At 48.1% G+C, this 21,684-nt stretch overlaps 1 protein-coding gene across 1 annotated transcript in view; it reads right to left on the reverse strand.

Annotated features, from left to right (window-relative positions):
* Positions 1-21,684, reverse strand: part of LOC105566497 — a 111,233-nt gene that overhangs the window by 19,442 nt on the left and 70,107 nt on the right. Inside the window, exons 3-4 of the mRNA XM_012020558.1 lie at positions 11,797-11,962; positions 7,731-7,928 (exon numbers count right to left, since the gene is read on the reverse strand). Coding sequence (XP_011875948.1) covers positions 7,731-7,928; positions 11,797-11,962 — 364 coding nt within the window. The remainder of the gene's footprint in view (positions 1-7,730; positions 7,929-11,796; positions 11,963-21,684) is intronic.

The raw sequence follows: 21,684 nt of genomic DNA on the forward strand, positions 1-21,684 counted from the left end.
TCACCGAAGTATCTGTTTTTACACGTCGTTTACCGTAGTTTCGCGTCGACGTAAAAAGTACGAATTTAGAAGCTTGGGCCGAAATTTCCATCGTCATTTCAATTTTTCATCAAGTCTGAATGTGCATCGCTGCCATCCTTCTTGTCCTCGCTCTCTCAGTCAATCTGTGGATTGTCGCTGGGAGGTGAGTGATCACTGATTTGCAGTTATAAGTATACCATTGCAATTTTCAGTGGTTTCCCCGAGTCACAATTGTGGCCCTATGTTGAACCTTTAATTCTATTATATAGTAGGACTTAAGACACTAAAAGAGGTCGGACTGCAAGTACAAAATTTACTCCTACTTTAAAACTGATAGTGTCGAAAATTTCTACTTTTGCCAGTTTAGCATTAAAGTAGGTCCTTTTAAATAGGAGCTTAAGTAAATTTTTAGAATTAAAGATTCAAGGGAGGAGTAAAAAATAGAATGCCATCAAAGTAGGTTATTGCTGATCTATGTAGGTGTACAGATCAGCTAAGTAGGTGTAAATTATCCTTAAAAGTGTCAAAATAGTACCAAAATTTCGACTCGGGATACTGCAAATCAGTGACCATTCATTGTTTTCAGTGATAATTCACCGATTGACTATTAGAGCGCCGATTCTCCGGATGATAAAACGATATCAATTTGAATGATTCTGGATGAAACGCGTATTAAGATGCCTCGCATTCCTGCGGTTCCTTGTGTTAATGTGGAGCTTTAAAGTTATTACGGCCCATTATATGCCGCGGCGGATTGCGGGAGATTTCAAGGGGCTTTCGAGGATTTAGCGGTCCCGGGGCAGATGCTCCGTCCATGGCCCACGAATAGCACCAGAACGGAACTCCTCTCTCGTTAACTCGAAGTCTAGAGAAGGATCGGGGGGTGGCGAGCACCCGAGACCAGCGAGAGGGAGTAAGATGGAGCCAGAAGCAGCAGCCAGAGTCGCAGAACTGTTCCGCCGAGCTGTAGACACAATACGGGGTTCGCTCCACGGCTATTGTACGCCCTTCAGAGCCGCACAATGGCTGGAAAAGGTGTATCCTGATATTCCGTCACTTCTCTCCCTCACTCCTGAGAGAAAGAGAGAGAGGAGGCTATAATGTACCCTGAACGGGAGCTACCTGGCGCTTCCATGCGATGCAGCAAGGTGTGATTCTTAAACAAAAGCAACTCCCGCGATGTCGGAGTTCGCGCTTCTACTCGTTTACGCTGTATGCGATTATATCTTTGAAACACATTGCTTTTCTTAAAAATACTTTTTAATTTATACTAATCTATGCTGTCGAATTAACGTTTTCGTTACCGAGGACATGTACGCGGAGGGATTTAGGCATCTTGGAAAATCACGCGAGATGATGTTGTATCTTTAACCGATAAACTTATTCTTCGTTTCTTGTGTCTCTTATTCTCTTAGCTTTATTATGTAACTTCAGTGTTTTCTTGATATCTGGCATTTTTAGTAATACAGAAAATTTATCGCGAAAAATATTACCTCAGCCAGGGTTTGAACCTGAACCTCCCTACACTCTAGGCGGGCATCTCACCAATTCGACCACTGAGGCATGTTAATTACTGCTGGCGACATTGAAGTATATTCTTATTAGTTGATTATATATTATATGTTACAATGTATATTATGCTAATAGTTTATAACGATTCTACTTTTAAAGCGTTAAGTACGGATTGAAACGGTACACCGTGGTGCGCCATTTCGGTGGCGCGTCTCTCAGTCATTTTGATGAAGTGTCCCCCCGTTGCTCGCGCGTTCAGGATGAGTATATTATTATATCTGGGGACGCGCAGGGTGCATTGTCAAACGGCAGCTGCCGGCTCCGTGTACACAACTATATTAACTGCGGCTGTGCCGGCGTTCAGCGACATAATAATCCGCGTGTGTCCGTGCATGCGCGCGTACACGTATACGGAAAATGTGCGCCTGTGTGTTTGTTTGCGATGCCGCGCATCCGGACGACAAAAGCTACGCTCCCAACAATGATACTGGCGAGTCAACAGTCACCGACGATCCTCTAAGCACAATGTAACACGCGATTTATAATATATCGTTCCTGTACCGACACTTCGTTCCCCCCTCGAGACGGTCATGGGAAGTCAAGAGGATAGTCTGTATTCACTATTATACGCGCGGTGATCAGGAATGCTCGAAGCTGGCCCTCGTCTTCCAGCATCGCGCTGTTTAATCCTAAACACGATGACGTATCCGTACAAGATTTAGCGAGGTAAATAATTATCCTCCCGTACCGTATTAATCACACACGCGAGATCGTGGCGTAGGTCGTGGGAAATGACACTGCGATTTCGCTTTACGATCGTTCACTAGATCGATTATAGCACGATAATACACGTGATCACTCAGTGATTATTACTCATTGGTGATGAGCAATTAATAGTGGAGTTTCGACGGTTCATTAACTTACCAGTCGATCCAATGACCGAGTGGATATTAAATGCCCGTTTTCCCGAGTCATCGCGCGCTAAATGGCAATCGCACTTTTCCGTTGTGAGGCTGAACGGCGGAATCCGCACTATTATGCAGATCGAAAGCGATCGACGGGATGTCCCCGAAGCCTCGGCTTCTGTCCGGTCGAACAGTTTCGACGGTACAATGTTCTCTCGAGCAACTTCGCTATTCCAGCTCTCGACCAGGAACAAAAGGGACGGAGCATTATAGGCTGGCAGAGTAGGCGACCATCCGGTTTCATTGCGGTTCCGTCTGTCCTCTGACGTTTCCACGGCAACCTGAATTTCGTACATCGCCATCTCCGCCGTCGGCGTCGTTGCCTACCGCCGCCGTTTGTCCTCTTCGTCGTCATCTTTCTTGTTGTCGTCGTCACTGTCGTCGTCATTGTCGCCATTCTCATCGAGGTACAACCTCAAAGTCTCTCGTAGCGGTTCCCTCCATTCGCTGGCGGGGGATACGGAGAACCCGTAATTGTAACTTCATTTGGGGCTAATTTCGGCCGGAGGGTATGATGAAACGCGGTAATAATTGCGTTATCCAGACAAAGGACGGTTATGGATACGCGCCGCCGCCACTGCCGGCGTTTCCAACGTGGAGGCACCATCCCCCGGATCCTCCGCCCACCCCCGAGGGTGCTGCTATGCCGGATAATGTAGGAGGGCCTCCTTCCCTTTCGCTCCCGCGCACCGCAAATATGGCTGCTTTAACGAAGTCCACGACCATGGTGCACCATATTGTTCTCTCTACGGCCATGTGTGTGCCGCTATTCATTTAAACACCGACATCCTATCACGCTTCCAGGAGAGAAATCTCTCGTTTTTAACTTGTCTTTCGAACAGTTTCGACCGGCATTCAAAAATCATCCTGTTATATTATTATTTTCTCGAAAAGTGAGCTGGCATTGAACATTTTGCTCGGCGCAAGGTTCATTGCAGATAAACCGATGGTCGTGAATAAAACATTTCCGAGCGCCAATGCGATATTTATCAAGGAAATTAGCGTTTGCCAAGAATGCGAGGTGGCGAACCAATCTCTTCGGTAAGTGAATTCGAGTCGAGATGACAAATGCGGCGATTTGACGGCTTCCTGCTGAAGAGGAGTCCTCCCGCGATGCTGCGTGGAATGGTAAATAAGCTCGTCGGGGTAGGCAGAGCATTATTTATGGGGATGTAATTTAATAACCGAAAGATGAACAGGGAGATATACCGGTGACGCCGGCCGGAAAGGCGAAAGTGGCATGAAAGTAACAGCCATCCCATTGGCTGTCCCTCTGTGTCTTTCTGCGTCCTCCAGAAGAGCAGCCAGCCATATGGCCCGGGCCGCTCCTGCGCCGCCACCTCGGGAGATTCCGGGGGTGCGAAATGATATGGAAGTAATGGAGAGCGAAGCGGAGCCGGTTGCGCCTCGACGGGAGATTGAGTCGTGCGATAGAAACGGAGCGACGCTGCCGCGCACCGGCGCGAGAGAGCGATGACAGATTGATACAATTCCGGCGAGATTCGACGCGACAGATTTTCTGCCAACTGTTGTCGCCGCGCTGGTCATTACGTCGAATTAAAGCTACGACTGCAAATGTGATCGATCGTACGGTACTCTGCGAGATCGCGCGCAGACCTGATTCATTCTTCTATTTTAAATGCACCTTACTGTGGCGGAATCCGCGAAATAATTTGCCATTTACGAAACGTCGAAAAGGAGAGAGTGACCAAAGATCGATATAAATCGCGTGAAATTAACATTCGAGGGATAATCCTCGAATCTTCGTCGCGTAGAGAAATTTCAAGCTTGACTTCTGATTCGAACGTTGCCCAACGACTGGTATTCCGCGAGCGGAGGATTCTCGACCGGAACAACAGGAAGTCAAGGGAGCGGCGGCTTCTTCCTTTGGCCCTGATATCGACTCTGTCGTAACTTGCGGCTTCGGAGGCGAATGCGAGAGGCACGCGAGAGCGTGACGTCGGGGGCTGCGTCAAGGAAACGAGAAGAAGGAGGCTGTGAACCCGGCGTAAAGCTCTCGGGCGAACCTCGCTCCTTATCGATCTGCTCCTGAGACTCCTCCGACGAAGAAGAAGGGAGAGAGGGATCGACACCAAGAAAGCGCGAGAGAGAAAGAGAGAATGGTTTGAGAGAGGGGTGGGCCTTTGCGGGTTTGTATACGTGTAAGATAGACCTCGGTAGAGAACCGCCTACTCGACCGTGACTCCGCAGCCGAAGCCGAGCCTATCAATATTTCCTCCCGAAATTCACCGCAGCTCCTTCGACAATCCTCTCTTCGCATCCTTTTTTTAAACACTCCCGATTTTAACCTTTTCGATTTTATACAGCGGATGCGTTCGCTTTTCCGATCGTGCGCGACCTTTATGCTTTCGATATTCTAAAGTTCTTTTGTCCCCCTTTTAATTACCAAACGCATTTACGTTAAATGGTTTCCGATTACCGCGCTCCGGCCCGCTAAATGTATAAATAAATTGGCGACATGAAATTCCTTTTACTAGAAAGAGAAAAGCTGTCTTCGTAAGAAGCGCGCAAAGGAAACGTTCTTTTTTAATCACGACGGGCATTCTGCGTTTCATAAAGAGCGCGCAATGAGAACAATAGAAAGAAGTCGCTGCGTCGGCGTCTCTAGCGAATAAAGAAGAAGCTCGGAACTGTTAGCGTCCAATCTCCTCTCCGTTTTTCGCCTATTTTTCCGCTCTCCTCAATCCAGTCTTATACACGGGATATATAACTGTTATTTTTCGCGAAAGCCACTCCATTATTTCGCTCTTCTGCTCCGCCTTTTTTTATCTCGCACGACTCTCCCATGCCGCTTCTCCGCTCTCGCTCTTTCTCTTTCTGTCCCGCGTTTGCGGACGGTCTCATTTCGAAGTGCTCCGGCAAAGCAAGACAATACATTATATTAGCTATATCATTATTTCTCCACCCCGAAGCTAGAAAAACCGGGACATGCTCATAATGGGAGAAATCCCGGTATACTACGCGCTCCGGTCGTTGATGCACCCAGTTCCTGTTTCTTCGTGGCAAAATCCCATTTGATATCGAGACCTCTCTCTCTCTTCCTTTGCACTCGTTTCTTTAAACTAAACTTCCAGCTGCACCAAAGGTCTCGTCGATGAAAGCACGATTCGATCGATTTCAAGATTTCCTTTTTTATTCTCTATTCTTCTCTATCACCATTTCCCTTTTCTTTATCAATTGTCTACTACCGTCCAAGAGTCGCGGCATTCGTTCGTCAGGTTTATACGCGATAAAGTCGTAACATGACAATCTCTGCGCCGTCACGCCGTTTCGACGATCTTACTTTCCCCTCTGGAAACTGCGCCGTCATCCCAATGAATTTCATATCTGTCTGTATCGGACGGAAACTATATTCGCTTCGACGCCTCGCGGAATATAGCATTTAAAGTCCTTCTCGTTATCAATCGTTATACAATTAGCCTGCGGGAGTACGTGCCGAGTGTGCGTGGGCATTTTCTAAAGGGACCCAAACGCGCGCGCATTTCTATCCGTTACTCGTCGAGCGGAAATGCATTTACTTGTACCGAATGGATAGGGCGGAAGGTTGCGGGTTCGGTGTACGTGAGTGGGTGATGGTACGTTGGATAGGTGCATGTAGATAGCGAGCAAGGTAGGTAGGTAGGTAGGTAGGTTGGTAGGTAGGTAGGTAGGTAAGTATCCGCGGAGTAAGTTTTTCCAGGCGATCTGCTCTCCGGATTCAGATCAATACCCGCCATCTGGGCCTCGAATCGGGGGACAGGGACAAGGAGGAAAAGGAGTCTCGCGGTGGCGAGAAGGAGACCGTGGCCAAAGAGAGGAGGTGAGAGTGAGAGGGAGCGGGAGCGAGGAGTCGGGAGAAGGCGAGAGCGTGTGCCGGAGGTGGAGCCGGAGGTGGAGGAGTCACTCGAGCAACAAGCCACCGCCGCACCCTCGACTGCAATCCTAGACACATCGAAAACCTCGGCCAGAAAGTAATTCCTGTACATACACACGCCCACGTTTCACGCTACTGTGACCGCGCGACGCGAATAGTGGAAGAATGAAAATATGTACGAGGTAACTCTTATGACGGCAAAGTAAGCTTGACGAAACACCAGGGAATGTGACGGGGAGACGTTAATTGCTTTCTATTTGGGTAACCACTGTTATGCGAGTTTATTAAAACTTTCTCTCGTGGCGTAACAATTACCTTATAGCACACGGCTCGAACTCTACCAGGAGAATCGTGAAAAAGATCAATTATAACTAAATCGATGATCGTCATCTCGTGACTGAATCGGCGGGATGGATTTTTACGGCGATTGAGATCCTCGGCGGGCAAGTGTATCGCGAGGGTAATTGTGTGGCCGGACTAATCTCTCGCTCGCCACCGCGACGCGAAATTTAAATAAGCGGCCGCGCGCACAGCACTTACGTCGTTACGTGGGCGCTAACTCATTTGCGTGTGTTTCCATTAGCGGCTGCGGTCCGTAGAAATCACGTTAGCGAATTTCACTTGCCGGCAATTCGATTCGCATTACGCTCTATTTCATTATCGGCTGCGTGCGCGCGAGAAAGACCGAGTCGGACCTCGGAGAAAGATAGCCTGGTCTGGCCCTTGTAAACTAAGCGGGAGATAAGGTCCTAAGTAGTGACTGATTAAATCTCGGGACATATGCGAGCCGATCGATGGGTACCCCGGTGTCTCCTACTCTCTGTCCCTGCCTGTCCTACCTACCCACCTACCCACGCATTCCTTTTCCCGCTGTGTACCCTTGTAGCTTTTCAGTTGGTCGAAAGGGGATCGAGTCGTTCAGTTTGTGCGGTGCTGATACGCTGTAATGCTGTCCCGCGGGAGCTCACTCCCCCTAGCTCTTGTAAGGGCAGCCCTAGGACACTCGTGTTCCGTTGGCCCGCCGCATCGTCGGGCGACGCAAAAACACTTGAATTAATCGGCCCGGTCCCGAAGGAACCTGCGAAAGGTCAATAGGATCGGGGTGACGGCCCGGATGCGTACTTATCTCGATGCACGTACGAGGGTGCACGCGAACGCTTCGTGCGCGCATGCGAATAGCTGATCGCGCCCCTATCGTCGCTGATCGGCTCGAGCATATGTCGCGATTCCTCGGGGTAAGCGCCGGGAACGATGTAATCTGTTGTCTTCCGCCGGCAATTAGTGAGATAAAGTGGCATCTTCGTAACACGCGTCTTTACGCTGTAAAGATCGTGGACGCAGCATCAACGTCGACTCACCGATTGATGGAAGAGACGGATGGCACGTTGTCCTGCGAGCAAATGCCTTCGGCCAGCAACCTGTCCCTGATTTCCCACGCGAACATGGTCGGATTGTCTCTCTTGTAATTAGCAATCGCGTCGACGACCGGCGGCGTTGCTACCTTCGGCTTGGAGCCTCCTATGACACCGGCTTTGAAACTACCGGTCTCGTAATACCTGCAAAATAAAATTGATATTACAATTAGTTTCATCTTATGAATGAATCACAACGCGCGGAAGGAAGAAATCTTTTGATCGGTCTTAAACTGCACTTGAAAGCGCGATGCCGACGAGAGATCGGTTGCCAAAGTTCGCGGTTCAGTCTTTCTCTCTCCCTCTCTCCCTCGCTCTACGACGGAACATGGGAGGTCGAGAGAGGAAAAAGAGAGAGGAACGAACGTTTTTCCCGCGGTGGGCGGCCAACGTCGGAATAACGAATCGCCGTCCAGCGGCGCGTCAACGACCGGCTGTTTTAAAACAAACGGCTTCTGGCCTCCCGCTGTTGCCTCCCTCTCTCTGCTCTTTGGACCTCTCTTCGTCCCTCTCGTTCTCTCATTCGTTCCTCGTCTCCCGGGCCTCCCACCGGCGGGGTGCGTATATATGCGCGCGAGATGAGCAATCACGATTGGCCCGCCGTGAACGCGCCCTTTGTGCCTAATTAGTTAAATAATATCTTCGCTCGTGCTTAAATTCAATTACGCCGAATAGCCCGCAATAATGGTTCGCTTGTGGGCCGCCTTGATGGATGTGGGTCCGCCGCCAGCGTCGGCGTCGGCATCGGCATCGACATCGGCGTCGGCGTCGACTCGTACCGGCTGGATATCTGGCCAATTTTGCGTGCGTACGTGCATCGCGCGCGCGCGTGTATGTGCACTGCGGAACATGAACACGCTCCAGTATTAGACCTCCGCGTTTTTCAGTGAAAAATATTTGCGCGAATAAAAACGTCGTAACAGGTTTTTTGCGTTGCATGTCACAGGAAAAATGGGTTTCGGATTGTTGAGCCGAATTATAGTCCTTTGCGACAACCTGATCCTTCGTACGAATTTTGATTGTTGTAAAGGGATGAAAGTTTTATTTAAAACTGTAATATATATATATATATCTATCGTCATAGATTGAACGATATCTCTTTGAGAAAGATATTACTTTGAATATTTTATGATTGTCAAATTGTATGTTGAAATAGGTATCGATTGCCATTTTATCGTACACCCTCAGAAAGGATTTCTGTTACCGAGACAAAAGATATGTTCTTGACGCATTTATATTTCTCACAACCTCATTTAGTATAAAAATAAGACAATATCACAATAAAATAAATAATTCTTATTCTTCTCTATCGAATTAAAAAAGATTGACTTATTATATTGCGACAAGAGTAACTTATATAAATGTAAGTTTATATATTCTTGCGTTTAGAATAAAAATTTTCCCTTCATCTTACAACGCACGAACGTTGGCACCACGATATTCGACAAAAGACAATTCTAGATTTTAGAATTTTTTTATGTAAGATTAAAATATTCCTTTCTCCATAATGAATATGATTGGCGCTATATCGATCCTATTTTATGATACATTCAAGTGTAATAGCATTGGATCCGGAATTTTTTCCTGTGGGTGTATTGTCGAAGCGAAACACTTGATCGTATACCTACAGACGAGAGTATTATGCAATCGGGCGGCCTTGAACAGTCCTGGGTCTCGCCATCCCCACGAAATTATCGCGATCATATCTGGTGCAAAACCCCATTTCAGGCCCACATGGCATTGCTCACCCGTTAATATTTCGTCCCCCTCATTCCGCCTCCACCGTGAAATGGCCATTAGATCGCGCGATTTTTCAAATTGCCCTGCCATCGCTGGCGTGTTACTCACCCTTGCCGTATTAATTCAGATTTAAATGGATTCGAAACAGTCTTGCGCGAAATCGAAAACACCTCCGTGAAAGAATGGCATTATTTATGCCCCTCGTTAGGGGCTCGTGCTGACTTTCACGTTAACATTAAAAGTACTGCGTGCACACTTGACGCGAGGCGTGCACGGTGCAATTGTAGTAATGGAGTAGATTATAGAAAAATATAAATTGAGGAGTTCGCTGGAAGAACAATTTAAGTCGACTTTTAAGCTGTTTTTTCATATACCTACAAGAGCTAAACTAAAAGCTTTATAATCGCATTGTACAGATTAATAAAATCTGCACAGATCTATAAAATGTGCACTTGGAATCCTATAGTTTGGTCAATAAATACGTAAATTTTCACTGAAACCTGCGAGTGTAAAATTTTTATATGAAAACTCGAGTCGTTCTTCCACCAAACTCCTCAATTATTTAATCGCTAATTGAACGAGAAGTTAATCAAGCATTTACATAAAATGACGAAACAAACGAGAGAAGACGTATCGCCGCATTTGCACGCTAGAAAAAGGCAGTTTTGCAGAATTTGAGTCGTAACATTTCACGCAGTCCCCAGAATCTGCGACGTATCTAGAATACAGAAGCGGGCTCACGAGCGTGACACAAAGGGCAACGAGACGACGGTCCCTCTCGCGTTTCTTCCTTCGAACGTAACCCTAAAAAAGTAGAACACTTTGTATCTCTCCGACGCGACAGTCAGTCAAAAAGGTTTTCCGAGCAAACGAGGAACGACTCGATTTCGTGGGGTCGCCGGCATCGGACTTTTCAACGCCGTCTTCGTCGACGATTTTACGAACCCTCGCCTAGAGTCGAAAAAAATCCCGGTATCCGGTTTCGCTTAGATTCGGCGAAGCGGGTATCGCGACACGCGGCGTTCTCATCTCTATCAGCGACGCGTGACTGCGTAAACCGTGCCGTCGGTGTTAACGATGTCACGTCGGTGTCGTCGACAGGCCCCATGTTTTCGCTGTACTTTCGGGCCATAAAGTCACATCCGCACACACTACACGGAAGAACTATGTATTTAGGTGGGACGAGCGCTAAGTCCCCCGCTGTCTACGTTTAAACTTAGCAGCGTATGACACTCGAGAACCATAACGCCTGTATTGGAACTGTTAACGAGGCATTACCCTTTGGTGCTCGTGACATAACTTCCGGATCCCTCGGCGTTAAGATGCAAGATTGAAATTGTCCGAAATTTTATCTCTCGTATTTTGACACGCAAGTGAAATTCGACCGACGGATCGCGCGCGACGTTCACATTGTTAATGACGAAATCTCGTTTCTCTGGCTCGATCCTCGCCTCAAAAAGGGGTCCTCGCTAAAGAAAGAAAGAGGAAATGGTAACTTTAGTCGTGGCAGTAAATAATCCAGCCGGCCTTTATTATGCGGGATTCATGAAAGAGCACGCATATGACAATGATATTCGGGGGACGCGAATGACGTTCGGACCATCAAAGCGGCACGAGGCCACCCGTTATATAGCGGAGCGGGATCTGGAGGGTGGAAAAAACATGGAAACCGCATATCGTCGAGCACCCCCGCGTCGCGAGGGGTACGAGGACTGGTTCCTTCCTTCCGGCCTCGTCGTCTCTCCGTTCATCCCTCGGATTTGTTCGTTTCGCGAATCCTAACAGCGTCTTTAATTAAATTGCTTCGGGAAGAGCAGTCTCTCTTTCTTTCTTTTTTTTTCGCCCTCTCATCTCTCTCCTCTCTCTTTCTATCCGCGATTCGAACGACCTTGGCCACTTCGCGGCGCGGAAATTGCGGCGTGGCATTTGGCAAGACAAACTTGATTCTCTCATAAATCACTTGCCCTTCGGCGACGTTGTTTGCTCGTTATCCGCTCTCCGATCTTGGCAAATGCGATTTTCAGATACAATTATCTACACACTTCTGATACGTTTCAGTTAATCGCTCGCTACGCTGTTTCAATAAGTCACGTTTTAAGATACGACATTAAACTCTTGACTTTTGCGCGGGATTTATTTTTATTTTATTTTTTTTTTTAGAGATTCGCGCACTTAGATTAGCAATTTCGCCCATCTTGCGCGCCGCTGTTGAAACGAGGTATTCGGTGGGAGGCTGCGGTTGTAACGGATACGGAAAGAGTGCGGCACTCACCTCGACAGTATCTTGGATACACAGCCATGAGATACCCTGAGTTGTCTTGAAATGTCGCACGGTCGGACGCCGCTGTGCGCGAGCTCGACGATCCTCTGCCTGACTACATCCGGTAGGGGCCTTCCGTTCACAAAGACGCCGCCGAGTTGGTTGACTCCGCCATGACCTGGAAAAATAGGGGATCGATAATGCATTAGTCGACTATAAGACCTTAACTCTTTGAACCCGAGAGCGAGTCCTAGCATTATAACGCTTATATTACAAGAAATATGCCGTATTGGTGTTGTGCGGCAAAAACACGTAAGCCGCATCAATGTCGTCTGTACTGTCTCGGTTTTAAAAGCCGAGAAGTGACGAGCGCGAATTCAAAAGGTTAATGTATCAACCGTGAACGATCCGCCGTGAAATCACGGTGTTAAACGCGATTTGCGTGTGAATCAGGCTTCACGCGCGTGCTAGATCCACGATCGTTAAGAGAAGCTGGCAGAACGGATCGCGAACGCCAATGTAAATCTTCTGTCTCGCGCGGTCTATCGCTACGGAATTATTCCACTTGACAGACTCCGTGAAAGAATGTCGTACCGTTCGCCGACGGGATTTTCTGTTGAGAGAGCGACTTGTCTCTCACGCTTTAGTAGTTTTAAAAGTAATGATTTATTACACGTTTACCTTTACATTCGACATATGATACATAAATACTGCGTATCTGATAGCCGTAGTGGCACAATAAAGCGCGAGACGACAGATAAAGCGTCGGGAATAAAACGCAAAACTTTAATATCTCTCCCGGCTCATCATTTTCGCAACATCGACAAATATATTTCAGGGTCGATACTGCGAGAGCATTCATTATTATTAGTTTACACCCCGCTGCCACTCGTGTCTGTTCTACGGCGTTCGTAGCCTTCATTTTCGCGCGTTAAAGCTACCTAATGCGATAAGTTGGAGCCAATATCGTAATGGAGGGTTCTGCGTCGCGACATATGCCTTTCTCTTCGTGCCAGTGCGCCGATGATTCGATGATCATCGTTGTTTCCGATGAACCCTCGACAATGAGTTAAGTTAGCCGCTATCGCTCTTATGGCAGCCTGGCCGAATATTTTCCCCGCCCGACACTTGTCCCGATAAATATATTCCTATCAGTAAATAATAAATTTGCCAATTATTCATACACTTTCAAGTATGTTATAATTGAGGGGTTTGGTGAAAGAGCGACTTAAGTCGACTTGACTTTTCGTATAAAAGTTTTACATTCAAAGTTTTGAAATTAAAGATTTACCGTATTTATTGACCAAACGATGCAATTCCAAGTACACATTTTATATTGATCTGTAAAGCACGATTATAATTTTAGCTTAGTTTTTACAGTGCACGAGAAAACAACTTAAGTCGGCTTAAATCGTTCTTCCGCCAAACTCCCCGATTATTCGGCATCGTCTACGTTCGTCAAAGCTAATTCGAAGGAACGAATTTAAGCATGTGACAACGAGTCATCGCCGTCGATATAGCACGCGCGTTCGCATTTCCATCCGAGGGGTTTCGTAATTACAGTAACACCGCGATCTATGAGGCGTGAACCACGACATTTTTTTGCCGTTTGACCGTATATCGTATCGCTCACTCGATGATCTCGCCGCCGCACGAAGACAATGAGGTCTCCGCGATCATTACTGGAAACGATACGTGCTTTCCGGTCGCAAATCAATTCGCTCTCGCGTTTATGGTCGCATCCCCGCGGCGCGGCCGGTAGTCAGGGGGATAGTTGTTGGGATCATGGTGGCATTGCCAGGGCGAAAGCACCATGACTACCCTACACGCACACACGCCGTCACGCCTGCTGGCCACAGCTATACGAGGGCTCCGAGTCCGGCCTGGACCACCCCCGAATCGGCTAGCTGCTGCTACTGCTATTGCTACTACTACGGGTTTTGCTGCCGTCGCTGGATACTGGCCACTGTATTACTGAGGCTTATTGCCGCCGCTCCGTGCCGTTCCGCACTTCTGGGATACGTCGAATCGAGAAATGCAGCGTCTCCTCCCGCGTAATTGCGTTTCTCTACACCCATTGTCTGTATCTTGCAACGTTTCTCTTATATCTGGGAATATAGTATTACATGAAAAATTGCGGGATTTGCTACACGCTGTCGTGTTAACAAAAAAAAACCCGAAACAGTCTTTCGATTTTGACTAGCCTGAAGAGGATTGACGGTACTCTTTCCGTTTTATTTGTGCTTTTGGAAGTGTTTCAATAGAAATCCCTTACTCGATGAAACGTCATTTGACACGCCGAGAAAAATATCCAGTTAAATATAATCGGATAATCCAATTATGTAATAACAAACGGACATATCCGATTAAATTGTATATCCGATGAAAAATATGATCAGGTTTTCAATCAAGTTTCGTCGGTAACTGCATTTCATCGGATACGTACATAATTTAATCGGAAAAAGTAACCATTGGAAACACTATTTAATTGGTTTATCCGACGGAAACTTTTCTCAGTGCAAAAGATGCGCTCACGATCGTCAATCAATGACTCGTACGCATTAATTCGTCGAGCCACATCCAAGTTCATGGCTCCATAAAATCGGGTTTATGATTTTATCACCGTTCCGATTGACAATCGGACAGAGAAAGCCAACAGTGTTTCCTAATCAATTCTAAGCAATTCGAGCCGGCGATATAAAAAAAAAGTCGATGCAAAATAAGATGACCTGGCTGTGCGCCGAGCTGCTGCGGACTACTTCCGGACAAATGCGATTCCCATCGGCCGAGTCGCCATTACATTTTCATTACGGACGTGCCCATGTCTCAATGGCTACTGCCGCGCTAACGATATCCTTGAAATCTCGTCGCGGTCTGAATTGAGATGGCTCAATCCGGTTTGCGTTACCTCTCAGATCTCATCGAAGCTGATTTCTTTAGAAAAAATGATATTCACAACCATAAGAACAAAATATATGTGTGAATGTGGTTCTTAAACATTTTTTACTAAAATGAAACTATTCCAGACGAATGAAATTACCATCGGAATCATCGATGATAATTACACCTTGCCAATTTTATAAATTGTGTAGATTAATTCCTTCGGATTTAGATGCGTCCGTTGAGAGAATCCGAGCCGTGCACGCGGCTGAAAATTTGCACGTATGCGAGAAAACGTACAGTCTCCGTTCCACTTTTATGTGCTAGCGGAATGGAGGACCGGTCCAGAGGAACTCCAGAGCCAATAAAATGAGTCCCGGGTGATACACGATCGGCGGTTCGGTACGTGTGTATATTGGAAGCCAAGAACTTTGATATAGATTCCCGTATAGTCACTCGATATTTCTCCAGCATCGTGCTGCTTTGTTCCCGTATTACATTACGCCTCGGCGTTATGTATTACCGGCACGCCTGAATACGACGGACTTTATTACCTGTTGGCTAGAAAAATACGCGCACAAATGTAATTCATCGGTATGGCGTGCGATGCCTTAGAATTTCGCTATTGTAATCAGAGCGGTTATGTCGCGATTGAAAATTGAGATGGCGTGAACGTCATTGATAATAAAGATACGCTGAGATCGTCTCGTCGGCAGACAACTAGTGAGTTAACGATACAACGTAATGTAGGATAACGTACCGATGAACGTTGCATTCTTAAATTTCTCAAGTGCCGAAGTGAAAAAGCACACAGTTCGGCATAGATGATTTTACAACGCGTGGCCGATCACTGATTGCCGTCGTTCCTGTTAATGTTGCATAGTTATTAGCATTCCATTAGATTTAACGGACCAGCTGCGCGCTCACGAACGGAACGTACGGTGATTTTGATTGCTACAACTTTAAAGTGACGCTCGAATCAATTAATACGTCCCCCGACTGCCGATTGAGCGGAAATGCTTGCAGATTCGTTTTATTTTTACGTAATATTCTAGACAAAGTTACGGCGGGAAATCACTTTTTTTTCGTAGACAAATTAGAATCACTTGGTAAATAATGTTCTACAAAGAGGCGAATCGAGCGGGTCATTATAGAAATGTGGATGCGCAACATTTTTTTTTTACAAATTCAAGGGAAGAGAGAGTTTCGAGGTCTTTGCGAATAGCTCCTACGCAGATCGTCAGCTACAATGATTGCGGTTTAGTTTTTCGTCGGTGCCGGTACCGCTACGGCTCAGTTAACGATCGAAGGCCATTGGATTTCTTGTTTTCGCACTCTCGTTTACCCACCGACACCGTGGATTCGCGACTCTTTTCTGATTCTCTCATCTTGTTTGCTCTATTTAATCGACGCTCCGTCGGCGAACTCCAAGAGAAATCGTGTGATCCCGGGAGAATCGTTTTACACGCGAGAACGCCGCGTTTCGCGGTTCTTCTTGCATTAGTTATCGACATCCGCTGATAATCGCATCTATGTTGATCTTGTGCGCAACTTTGCGTCGCGCTAGAAGAAATATAAAATGTAAGGAATAGACGGTAAACTGAAAGCAACGAAAAAAAAACTCCACGTACGAAGAAAAAGTCCCCGATCGCAAGGTTAGATCCATTTATGTCTAGATATCTATTAAAATCGTGCCGTCATGGTTGCCACTTGCGCAAATTCTTGTTAATGTGAGCTGAGAATTGGCGGACAAAATAGAATCGTGGCGATTGAATTGCATCCGATACTATCGAATATAAGGTTTGTTTTCTAGTCCTGCACTGGTCAACTAGTGCAGTAAGAGAATGAGAAAAATATACTTGTCTTATTCTAATTTATTGCAGTTCACCAGTGTAGCAACAGGAAACAAGCCAAAAGTCTAACAAGATAAAAGAAGAACCGAGTGAGACAATAACATCGTAGCGATACATTTCAATATTATAATCCAATTTTGAGCATGTATATATCGAATATTAGCAGATTCGGATGACCATTCAGCTTCGCGGACCAGAAAAAGAGAAAATAAAAAGGCCTACGCTAACGCTAGCGAGACGTTTGAAAAGTACATCTTTATATCTTACAAGTGTAATATTCCATCATGTTCTGATTGTATCGGTAGGCACTACTCAGAGTAGTGCTGAGGTCCATCGCGGCACTTCCAGGCCCGACGGCCATCGGGAATCCAGCTGCCTGCGTCTCCCGGAGCGGAGCAGACTTTATGTGTAACGTGTGAAGCGCATCCGAAGGACGGGCGGTCCTATTGACCGCCGATAAAGACCTCTCACAGATTTCCAGAAGTGGCTTTCGTCTCTTTTTTACGCGCACGACGTGGGCCGGTCTATGGCGATGCGACACAATGACTGTCATCAGGAGCGTCTTTGTGGCGGACGACGGGTGGCTGCGGATACCCGGTCGGCCGTCGCTTCATCTTCGAGAATCAAGTGCCGAGTCTCTCGCGCCGCGCCGTGGAAAAATCAAATACAGTTCGCACGTTCGCAAATGCCGCGGGGCACCGTTCACAGCATCGTTCGCACGAGCGGCCAGAGGTCCAGTGTCCGTTCGAATCTCACGTGCGAGAGTTTTCACGCGCGCTTTACGCGATACTTTCGACTCCGCCAGGAGACATATTGCACATAGTACTTATCCGCGATATTCGTCCGTACGTCGCAGTGGAAAGTGCGAAATGCCAACGAACCTGTACGATATACACTCGGGATATGACACATATGACATACACTGCTGTTATCGTTCGTCACAATCACCAATCCAGCTCACTGCATCCAAGTGGTCCGAGTTGGCGCGTCGTACGTCTCGCCGACGACGCAAAGGTGAGGATTTAACATGTCCAATGTTTCAGTCAACGCTTATCACTGTATTCGGTCCGCTGAACACGCTGAGATGTGGATTTTCTCGAGACGGCGTGACCAAATGCGTCGCGTTATTCGATGCAATATTCATCCCGTCTTATCGATAAGCGGATAGGCAGGCGCGCAAGTGGAGCCGTTTGACCGAATCCGATACACGCGCGGGACTTCGAGCTTGGCGACGAGCGAGGCGCCAAACGCTCTCCGTCCAGGCGCGAAATTCTTCGTGGCTTCGCGGTTTGCGGAAAGAAGGAAAAGAGGCCTACGCTCACGTCTGCCGTTCGTTATCGTTATCGGCCGCCGCGGTTGTTTTCGTACCCCCGAGGAGGCGACGCGATCCGTACCGCCGCGGCAAAACCGGGCCGACGACGTCGAGGAGTACGAAGGTGGCTTCTGCCGACGGACACACGTGACTTCGGACAGCTTTTCGACCCCCGCCTCGCGGCGGCGAGCTTTCATCCCCACGCCGCGCTCGACCCCGCCTTTTGCATCCCTCGATCAGCATCCAGCCGGGCCCGATTGGTCGGCGCGACGTAACTGCCGGGTGGGAGAGCACCCTGCGACGAGGGGTTTCTACGGAAACGGCGGCGGCGTCGCGCGGGATAACCTCGTTATTGGCATCGCGGCGACGGCGGCGGGAACGAGTATGGGACCCTCGGATGCCGGGCGCGGGGTGGCGGGCGGACGGACGGCTGCGGGGAGGGCAGGAGAGTGGCGGAGGACGGTGGACCTCGGGATGGAAGAGGGACGAAAGGCGAGCGCGAAATAAACGCTCGCCGGCTGGTCTACCGCCAACAGTCCCGCGCGAAATCACGCGGCGCACACCCCTGTGAGCACTGCTTATTCATGAGAGTGTCCCTCTTCTCCGGGAGAGAAGAGGTCGTACCTCTTGGGCTCCCTCGGATACGATGTCGCGCCCTATCGATTTTATTTATTTAAAAGTTACCCGACCCCGCTTTCTCTCCGCCGCGCGGCTATTGCGGCGCGTGGTATTTCATTCTGCCGGAATGGATCACGGCGTTTCGATCGCTGATCGACGAAAGACGGATTGAAGAGGCGGGAAGGGGTACGGGTACGCGAAACAAGGATCGATAAAACGTACTCGTCGATTTGCCGTAAACGATGTCACATTTCATAACAATTGGAGTCTTTGGGTACCGCACGATTCTCAAAATTCTTCTTCCGATAGCTTCAGCTGTCCGCGGTTTAATTCGTCTTCCGCGTATTCCTATAATTTATTCACTTTATCGATTCTCTCCTATACGCAAAGAGCAATTCAAGGATATCGAATGGCTATAAACTTGTTTATCGTCACAGTTTGGAGATGGAGGGTCAGAGAAGAACAATGGCGCAGCCATGCAGCCAGATATTTAAAAATTAATACTGGTCGGCTGGTATACTGCCAATATTGCGAAAAATTATTCGATTATTGTCTCTCCTTCGACAGAAATCTACTCCTCGAAATTCCCGGCTTCGCATCCAGCAATTTTCTTCATCAGGTGTTCCTTCTTCTATCACGTCGATCTCTTCGTCGTCACCAACGATTCACTAAAACGGGACGGTAGAGGAAACTATTTAGAGACATCTCGGTTCAGTTCGCAAAGATTGCCTGGGCACGACGTCCGTACACAATCGTATGCGATCCTATTTATAATTTATATTATGGCGTTACAATAACTTAGCACTGAAAGGGTTAACGCTCCCGGAGCGTATCGCGCGACGTCCCGCGGCATGCATCGCCGCGATTAATTACGAGACTGATTACGTGGAGACACATACCGTGGATACCGCTCACGGACCCCGGGGGGATGGCAAAGGTGGCCGAGGGAGAAAAGGGCTTTGCAATCTACACATTGCGAGAGGTGGGGAAGTTGAAGCGCGGAAGGTGGAGCGCGATGTATACCACTGGTTTATAAACTGCGGCGTATACTCCCTCTCCTGGGCAACGCGTTCCTTGGGAACTTATTCTCGGACATGATACGTATCGTGAAATATAGATACTTATTCGCCGGAAGAGAGTTACGGTTTATAACGCTAAAAGTTGGAATGGTACAAACCATTCGACATTTATCGCTCGTAAATAGAGCCGCTCATCTCTGTATTATTTATCACAGTTTGCTTACATTTCGTTCATAGATAACGTGTCCGAATACGAGTTAAATTTAATTAAATTGCGTTTGACGTACAAAGCGTGAAGCAAAGAGTAAGGCTTGTTATACGTAAGAGAAAAAGATTAGTTTCACATCGAAATCTGATCAACTGGCTATATACAGTATCGTCCTTTCTAAAGGTTACGCCGAGAAGAAAGAAACTGGGCCCCATTCCGGGCCGCGCGGATCGGGCCGGATCGCCCGGAAGATGCGGTCAGGGGCCTCGTCTTCGCTGGTGGGACCGTTGCTGGGCCGCGAATCTCACAAGGGTCCGGTTTACATTTGAGTGCGTTCTCTTTCGCGAGTTCTTTCTCTCTTCCTTTCCAGATCCCCGCAGATCGCCTCCTCCGCCTTCCCGCCGTGCGCGCGCTGACACTAGATACCCGGCATCGCGAAACTTTACGTGTGCGTCTTGTCAAACGGTGTCGTTGCGCAACCGGTGTACGCGACACCGACACTCGCACTCGGGCGAAACGAAACTTCCTAGCGGCAACACGGTCGATTCGGCCGTCGATTCGTGAGAATATCGACCAACTCGCGCGGGAAGTCGGGAGCGTACAAAGTTACCCGGCTTTCGAGACGCTTGGGAAAGAATTTTTATTTTTCTCGCTCTCGGTAGCTCCAAGAGCAACCTCCCTCCAGCGATGAGAATTTTTTATTTCCAAAGCAAGAATTCACATCGCCGCGCGCGTTTTCTTACAGAGGTGACACGATGATAAACTAGTCTCTCGCGGCGGATCCTCGGCGAGATCCCGATGCTTATTTTCACCCCTCGCAAAAATTCCTGCTTCACCTGACGCGTGATCCTCACGAGCACGGACCCTCCATTCGTCATTACTACGTCGGTGAACCTAATCTCTCGAGGATCTCGTTCGAGATTACGCTTTGGCATATCATTTGCCTGAACGAACGAGCGGCTCCGACCGCGTTGACGGGTAATATGTCCTCTACATGATTGCACCGGTGCTCGACGCTGAGACGACGCATTTGTAGGCGAATAGGGACGCACCGTGGACCCGGAGGCCCTGCGGTGTAGGCGGCGGAGGGTAGGAAGCATCGCTGCGGTGTACGCGGGGGCAGATGCAGATGAGGTCGCCGTACAGGGTGCATCGATCATTTGGGTAATGCGGCTGCATCGTGCTCTTGGCTGTCCCTAATCAGTGCCTAGACGAGCCACTATCCTTCCTAATCTATGCGACCGACCACCACATTAATCTCCTTTATCATAGCGCAAGAACGAAGAGTTTGCGAAACTAACGGAACATCTGCGAAATTAACGATATTGTTGGTGCGTCATGTGACAACGTGTGCGTTCTTGTCGCTCGTTGCGACACAGAAATTACCGGCGGACCTTCTCGAAGGGGACGCTCTGTCTTGTCCCGATCGAAAATTTAAAAGCTCAAGGATCGCGCTGCTCTCCGATTTAACTCGGCAGCATAATCTTGTAGCGGTTACACAAAGAATTTACCCCCCGACAAAGTTGCTCCGCTGGCGGTACTACCGGGAGGAAAGAAAGGTGGGCGGCGATAACTCACGAGATTTGATGTAAATAGCGCACTTACTTATTCGCCAGTGTCGCGCGGCAGAAGTTAAAAATACGGAGGCTAAGGTGAGGGGTTGCTCGTGCGGGAAGGGAAAGAGAAGGCGACTTTTTTGCGTAATGAAAGCAATCAATTCAAGTCCCTGCCGTCTCCACCATCCTGCCGAGAGTGGTAGTCGCGCTCTCTCGATCCTTCCGTCTCGCCCGTTCTCCCTTACGTCGCGTCGCTTGGTCCTGTTAAGGACGCAGGAAAGGAGGTAGCGGTGGGTAGCAATAGTGGTGGTAGTGGCGGCTCACCCTCGTTTCGCCGCACCGTGCCCACCCTCTTTCTTGCCACCCCAACGGTGGCCGCGACCACTTTTGTAGTCATCATAAAATGCCCTGCTTTCAAGTTCCGACGATTGCTACTCTTTTTTTTTGGTCCTCC

Source organism: Vollenhovia emeryi, unplaced genomic scaffold (genome assembly GCF_000949405.1).
Source record: "Vollenhovia emeryi isolate VEMERY1.0 unplaced genomic scaffold, V.emery_V1.0 DF939144.1, whole genome shotgun sequence".
Lineage (NCBI taxonomy): Eukaryota > Metazoa > Arthropoda > Insecta > Hymenoptera > Formicidae > Vollenhovia > Vollenhovia emeryi.